The 8,250-nt window shown below is 37.6% G+C and overlaps 1 protein-coding gene across 2 annotated transcripts in view; it reads right to left on the minus strand.

Moving 5' to 3' along the window:
* Ipo9 (Importin 9) overlaps positions 1 to 7,553 on the minus strand; it is a 32,530-nt gene extending 24,977 nt beyond the window's left edge. For both annotated transcript variants that reach the window (XM_045758941.2, XM_045758940.2), the window contains exons 1-7: positions 7,369 to 7,553; positions 5,594 to 5,715; positions 5,013 to 5,101; positions 4,387 to 4,615; positions 2,906 to 3,113; positions 2,162 to 2,320; positions 572 to 723 (exon numbers count right to left, since the gene is read on the minus strand). In XM_045758941.2, coding sequence (XP_045614897.1) covers positions 572 to 723; positions 2,162 to 2,320; positions 2,906 to 3,113; positions 4,387 to 4,615; positions 5,013 to 5,101; positions 5,594 to 5,715; positions 7,369 to 7,498 — 1,089 coding nt within the window. In that variant the 5' untranslated portion in view covers positions 7,499 to 7,553. The remainder of the gene's footprint in view (positions 1 to 571; positions 724 to 2,161; positions 2,321 to 2,905; positions 3,114 to 4,386; positions 4,616 to 5,012; positions 5,102 to 5,593; positions 5,716 to 7,368) is intronic.
* Positions 7,554 to 8,250: the final 697 nt, after the last annotated feature.

Genomic DNA, 8,250 nt, shown 5'->3' on the forward strand with positions numbered 1-8,250 from the left:
TACTATTTCAGGAAGTGTTAATGTAACATTTAATGAAATATCATGCACAAACTCATAAAACTTTCTATGTGACATAGAAAGTTCACATACTTTCTATGTGAACTTCTATATCCTTTGCCTCATATTGAAGTAAGCTTCAAGTAATCTCTCTACAGGTGTTATAATCGAGGGAAACGTGTATACTGTTGTTCAATTGCAGAAACCTTTAGAATACCATGCATAGCAAATAGTGTTTAAGTAGTTAAAACACACACTTAAAAAAACCATAAACCACTGTTTGTATAAACCATAACCAAAACACAAAACTCTGCATAACATACGCAAAATTATGTGCAATACTGTACTTTACACCACATTTCTTTATGTGTAAAATCACTTGACTAAATGACAATATATTAAATACTGCGCTTAAATGTGTTGATCATTGTACATTTGTGTACAAGAACCGGGCAGACTGATACCCTACATATACAGTACATGAATTTTAATTACATATACAGTACTAGTAGTAATAAAAATACGTAATAAGAATTACACAATTTCAAAAAGATAACAAAAAATAAATATATACCTGATCTTCTGTAATTTGCATATACAGGAGAATGTAGTAAGCAAGATCAGCAATGCCTTGTTTAATAAGTTGCTTGTGTTTAGTAGTTTCCACTAGAGCATGTACAAACTCAAATATACTAAACACAAGATTCTCAAAGCCAAGTACTTCACCTGGAATGTTCAAAATAAGTTAGCAACAGAAGAACAAAACTGCACAATAATATTAAATCATTCCATAAAACCTAGTTAAGGGGTTACCCATCAATATTTTTCTATTGAATTGGAAACTTTAATTTGTATTTTGTAACAAGTCACATCATATCAATAACCTCCCTCATGCAATGTCATAAAAATACAGTCAAGCTTTCATATATACAAGAACTCGGTGAGACGAGTAGTATTTTCAATTTTACTTGAAATTCCCTTCCCCTCTGCGAGATGTATTGATATTTAAAGTAATAATGAAAATGAGGCATAAGGTGAATATCCAGAATGAGTTATTCAATGAAAGAAGCATTTATACTGGAGTGTTCCACGATACAGCATAATGGAGCACCCGATTCATTCTTGTGTATATGGTTGTTGAGAAAATATTCACACTAATTGCAACACCATTTTTCCATGTTATTCATATCAAGGGTTGAAAACTAGCCATAAAACAAAATTTTGAAATCCAAATTTTGTACAACACTTCTAGTAAGAAATATAATGGTGCCTTTACACAGAAATGAAACTATCAAGTCATAACAAATGCAATTCCAACATGGCTATCATGTAAGGAAGGAGAGATGATAGGAGGGAAGTAGCTCTTCTGGTTAGGGAAGACTGGAGATTATAATCTAAGGTTGTGAAGGATTCAGAAACTGTTTTAGAGGCACCATAACAATTGGAGGACCTAAGAGGGATGAAAAACCAACAAAATGAGTCAAGAACAAACCCAACTGTGTCACATGTTTGTAGGATGTATGAGAATTTTTTAATCAGAAGTGTGTTCAAAGGTGAAATAAGGGTTTCATATGAGAGACAGACCACCAATCAGGGAAGGGAAGATTTAACAATATATGTAAGGGTGGTTGGAAAGGGGGTTTGAAACCTTTAAAAAAAAAAAAGGTGAAAGGTTTATGTGGTGATAGAGCCTCCTGCAGAAACTTCTGAAGTAGCCATCATAACTGGAAACTTCCTGGAAGGGGCAAGGCATTAGGGCTCTAGATAATTCTGTCAACAGTTTATCACAAGAGCCCCTTCTAATATGTAATCAAGCAATAATTGTGATGCAGCCTCACAGTAGAGATTAAGGAATCAAAGGACATTACTTATGGACAAGAATTATCAAATGAATTCTCAAATTATCAAGATATTTACCAAGCCTCGGAGATTATTAAGGATATTGCTTGAAAATCCCTTACATCAAATGTATACGTGAAACGTATGACACTATTTTTTCTGAAGGCATAACTTCTTAATAATAATGAAACTAACCAGCCCTCATAATATACAAGTACAGTAGTAAGTTTGTGCATAAAATCCCTTGTAGCACTAAGTACTAACCATATTTTCATAAATCATTTAATTCTATTCTAATCAACATTATCAAGACAGATATACTTACCATCCGAGTCTACTGGGTCATCAGCATCCTCTCTGGCGTTAACTGTGGTATTAACATAAGTATCGGCACTTGTAGTGAGGGTCTGCCACACAGGCCCCAACACCTCCCCTAGGTATTGTCCCATCTGTTTTGGTACATTCTTCATCAGAACTGTTAATGCTGAAACAGACCATTAATGCAAAATATTACCACTAATTCAGTAATCTGATTATAAAGATGTAGTTTTAACAATATCCATCATAGTTTTTGTAAGTTAAATGCTCTTTTACTTTTTAATTTGTGCTTTTTAGGAAAGCTAAATACAATTATGTAATTTTTTGGGGGGGATGGCTGCTTCATTATATTTATTTTGGATTTGGATATATACTATGCTATACATTAATACCTAGAAAATGCATCTGTAAAGCTTTTAAATGCATTTAATTATTTAATTATTGGATTAAACCCTAGATAAGACAGGAAAAACATATTATATAAGCAAGAGTAGTCTGAGTGAAGAAAGTTCGCTAGCCCTCTGAATCTCTTTCACTGATCATCTTTCTAACAAGATTTTAATTGCACCAGACACTTTTTCACCAACTCATTCTACTCTTACCTTCACTTGCACAAATTCCTCTTATTGATCATAAATACACATAACATTGATCAACCACTTACACACCTATCTACATTTATTTTACACACAGCTTCCTCCTTTCTTCGCAACAGTATACTACAGTACATATTCCCTTTTAACCTACATACCACTAAGAATTTCTTTCTTTAAGCCGGAATCAGAGGTAAAACCATCGGGAGTCTGCAGACCCTTGACAAGTGCTTGTGTAAATGCTGGTAATGTTGGGTAGAGAAGTGTCTTAGCCAAGTTCCTGTTATATTCCCCCATCATACAGATTAAGTTAGCCAAGGTACTGAAAATTTCTACTGCTCTGCCTCTCGTTCTAATCCCATATTTCTGAAAAAGAGAGTATCCATTAATAAATCTAGGAGAAAAAAGTATTATATTTATGCTAATTGATGGGTGAGAATTATTCAATATAAATTAACAGAATCAGGTAGAATTTGATATGCTCAGAAGTTTAAGATAATTTGAGGATTATCTTGAGGTTATCTTGAGATGATTTCGGGGCTTTTTTTTTTTTTAGTGTCCCCGCGGCCCGGTCCTCGACCAGGCCTCCACCCCCAGGAAGCAGCCCGTGACAGCTGTCTAACACCCAGGTACCTATTTTTACTGCTAGGTAACAGGGGCATAGGGTGAAAGAAACTCTGCCCATTGTTTCTCGCCGGCGCCTGGGATCGAACCCAGGACCACAGGATCACAAGTCCAGCGTGCTGTCCGCTCGGCCGACCGGCTCAAAGTAGATAAGTACACAGCTCATTCTATTTTTGAGGTATGAGTGAAGCAATGGTGTGCTATACAATATTCGACTTCTCAATGGTGCAAAAGATATTTCCATATTTTCTACAAGTGAAAATAAAAAGAGAATTAGTGGAGAGAATATGGAAATTGAAGGTAAGAACTGTCATAATTGAGCAGAAAAAACAATTGAGGATGAATAATAATGATTGTGGCAAGCAGATAATGGATGAGAAAATCAGGAGTCATAAGGTGGATTCAAACCTGCACAGTGGGTACTCCCAAGCCCACGCCCTAGACCACTACACCATGACATGGTCAAAAGTAATACCACCCGGGACTCAATTGAATCCTCTAGGGGGTCCTGAGGCTTCCACTGAAGCCCAATCAGCGGTTTCTGGTGTTGTCCCCCATGCATTCTGCCTTTGGTCCAGTTCTATCTCCAACACTTCTCTTCAAATACACAATGAAATCACATTAATTAACATGATGTATCTGAGAAAATCCATAGGACACCCTAGTACCACTTGGTACTCCCAAGTGTTCTAGGGTGTGGGAGTAACAAGTGTAGGTTCAAATCCTCCTCATGGCTTTACTGATTTTCTCATTGATACATCACATTAATGTGACTTCACTGCAGATAATGGATGACTACATGCTAATGAGCCCACACACGTGGGGCTATGAAAGGTAAACAACTAGGTGAAAAGACGAAGAGTATGTGAGTGAATCGGTTGCCAGTACACTAAGTAGTATGGAAATTTTTAAGGCTAGGAATTCTTGACATTTTGCAGCCACAATCCTATTAATTAAAGGCAAACTAAACTGGGAGTGTCTTAAAGAAACTTTGAAAAATGTATCCCCATCTTACCTCCTCCTCACAGAATATGCGGTACATCTCGGGCAGTATAACAGGTGCCACCTGAGGAATGTGTTGATCTGTCAAATCCCGAGAAAACTCGGTAAGGACGCGCATGGCTCCATGAACGGGGGATTCTTCCCCAGTTTTCAGAGCCACCATCAACAAATCAAAAAGTCCACACCACTGCTCTGGCCAATCCCAGTGGGCAATGGCTGATATTGCATAAGCTACAGATGATCTGGAAATAGATTAAAAATATATGACACATTCCACAAATAAAGCTGATACAGTATACAGAATTGTTGGCAGCAATGAATTTCACTAATTATTTTCAGGCTTGCATACTATTAATACAGAAAAATAGTACAGTACTCCAAGCGTTAAATACAGTATTTATCAACAGATAAAAATTCTATCCTCTATACTCTACAAGGAAGCAAGGAAACCACACAGTTAATAGGTGGATATTATTCCTGGGGCATTGCTACTTATTAAAATTACTATTTTCAATTAAACCTTTCTTGCAAATACTATACAGTACTGTAAATCTCTCTTGGTTTTGCATCATCAGCAATGATTTCCTATACAAGAACTGTAAATTATATACTTTACAAATAAGTCAATTTATTACCAACCTGACTTTGCTAATTGGCTCATGTAGGCCATGTGGAAGCAGCTCTCTGATCTTTACTTTCGCATATTCAGGGCATTCAGGCACGCGGAACTGGGGAAAAAGTATATATTATTCCAGCAACTCCACACTTAAAGATCACCATAAGTTGCCTCAAAATAACACATACACATTGTAACTTACAGAGTAACATATACTGTATTAGGAAACCTAAATGGTACACTTTGATTAAAGAAAGATGGAAGATTTAGAAGTTAGGCAATGAGCACTAGATGACAATAACAAAAAATTATAATCCTTGGAACAATTCTAAAAATATAGATTGGACTTGTAAAAATAAAAATGAGATCAAGTTACTCTGAATGATTATTAACACAGCTTAGTATCTTCTATAGTAAACATATTTGGAATACTTTAGTATTGACATTCTCTTAGATTTGTACACCATGATTGATGAAAATATTGTATTGTTCCCCATCGTTGGATCATTAGTATCAAGGATCACGTCATACCACTTTGCAGTACGTATAAGATGAGTCATGATTTATAATACTAATTCAAATCTTAAATCTATATAATTCTCACCTTTTCCGAGTCTGTGCACCAATGGGCTTCAACATACTGTTTGAGGAGTACAGAGGCCAGTTGGCGGATGGGCAAGGGGCCATTACGGTCTAATGTAAGCTCTACCAAATGGACCCCAAACTCTGAGGGATAAACGAACAAACTTTACTAAAAGATGTTATAATTTGTTGATAAATGTGTCAAAATGAACCTAGATTTCTCTTCACTTCATATATGGGTATGGGAGTACATAATAAATGAATAAAATCAAAATTCATATAATCTATTTGTACAAACTTTATTAATTGCATTCCCAATTGAACATTTTATCAGACAAAATACTGTACTGATGGAGAAAATGACCACATCAGTCAATACTCAAATTTCCCCTGTCTTATAACTACCTCCATCACTGTGGTGAAACATTTACCAAATTCTGTACATGATTCTTCATAAATGCTGGAGCCCCTAAATCATAATATCAACACTGCATTTAATATGACATTCAGATGTTTTATTTCATTTCATAAAAGCATGAAAAAAAAAAAAAAAGAGTGCAAACTGCAGTAAAAATAATAAATAAGAGAAGCAAACTAAATCCTACTATGAATAGTTAAACAAATCTTTGACTTCAAGGAAACGGTAGCTAGTAGATGAGGTAGATGAGCACAGAGCAAGCTCATCTTCCCACACAATTGCTTTGGAGAAAAATCAACGCCAGGCGTGAACAATTTTTCCTGAACCAAGTCGACTTATACCAGAAACAGCCGAGGGCCCCAGGACTGGCACCACTACAAACCAGACATGACAGCGTTGATCTCATCGAAACTTCAAATAGCGAACAATTTTGAGGATATTGATCCAGACCACTTGTTCAAAAGGTGAGATGTAATAAGAACAAGGATCAATGGTTTCAAGCTCAACAAGACAATGCAGGACAGAAAACAGATGATTTTTCACCCACAGGGTTATAAACCCATGGAATCGTCTACCCGCTGAAGCTGTAAATGCCAATGTACTGCCAAGTTTAAAAATCCGGCTTGATAATAGCACTAGGACAAATGGGGGGAACCTTTGACAAGCTGCCAGCTTCCTGTCCGCATTGAGGCAACTAGAGATAATATGGCCGTCGGGTAAATTCATGTAAATTCAGGTAAAAATATTAAATACAATCGCTGGTCAATATTAATTTCATTATTAATTCAAAGCTTCAGGTTCTGCCTTTGTAATTTAAGTACATTAAATTAGCTTTCAAAACTGACACAGTGCCAACTTGCATATAGAAACCCAAGTTTATCACAAGCATTTAAAGTCCTTTATAAAATAAGGAAGCCTGTCTCTCCAAATACCAGAGCATCAGTTTACTGCCATATGAGGAGACACACTGCTGGAGCACCACCCAGCACATGTGTCGTGTAATATGTGTCATATGCATAATACACCATTAGGAAATCACAATATATTGGGTGAAATGACAATGTCATAATTCCCCAGTGATTGTCCGGCGGTGTCAGGTGCTGGAGTGCCCCTCGGCTCCTGCAGGTGCCGCTCACCACAGCTCCTCCTCCTCCTCCAGGGACCTCCTCACACCACTAATGTTTCTTCCCCACACAGGCGTGACAAACCCCAGTTTGGTCATCTATATATCTCAACCTCTATTCGTCCAGCTGTTAACATGGCAGTACAGAGATACAATAACCTAGATGCGAGTGGGGTTTGGACGCGGGACCAAGGTCTCGCCGACCACCATTGTCACAACACACTCATATTTAGCCCTTCCCGGGGCTTAACCACACCTTCTGTCACTTCTAAAACGTGGATTTGTTCCTCAGCTGCTCGTCGGACATCTGCTTGAGGTGACAAAATGTTGTTTAGGTTCTCTATTAATGCCTCTCTCAGGCCGTTGTTCACCTCAACACCGGCCATGTTTCCTCAAGTCAGACATCACAACATTGGTCCGCCATTCCCGCGTTTTCATCACGCTGACGCTCGCTATGCGCACCCTCTCCCACTCACATTATTTACTGTTCCTCAACCTTTCTCAACACCTTCATTACTTTGAAGAAAATGTTTTAAACATTTAGCGTGAGTAGGAAGCGTTGGTTCATCGCAAATATATGATATAAGACAAATGTTGAATGTGGCGCGAAACACGTGGAGTTTCAAAACTTCATGTGCAGCTGATACTAAAATACATCACGTTTTTTTTTTTTTCATCTTACAAGTAACTAATACACCATAAGTGCAAATTGTTTAACGAAGGAAAGGAAGTTATTAACTAACTACATGACTGTGACCTTTATACTAATTAAGCCAAAACTGTGAATAGACTAGTGATATGTATATGTAAGCAAACTCATCAATGTTGCGACTTGCTTAGCAAAACGAATATTGGCGTTCATTTCCCCATTCTTTATGTTCCTCAGTGGCCTTTTTACACTACCACCCACAGGAAGGACATGGTGTCCACAACCACCCACAGGAAGGACATGGTGTCCACAACCACCCACAGGAAGGACATGGTGTCCACAACCACCCACAGGAAGGACATGGTGTCCACAACCACCCACAGGAAGGACATGGTGTCCACAACCACCCACAGGAAGGACATGGTGTCCACAACCACCCACAGGAAGAACATGGTGTCCACTACCACCCACAGGAAGAACATGGTGTCC

This window comes from Procambarus clarkii, chromosome 35 (genome assembly GCF_040958095.1).
Source record: "Procambarus clarkii isolate CNS0578487 chromosome 35, FALCON_Pclarkii_2.0, whole genome shotgun sequence".
NCBI classification, from domain to species: domain Eukaryota; kingdom Metazoa; phylum Arthropoda; class Malacostraca; order Decapoda; family Cambaridae; genus Procambarus; species Procambarus clarkii.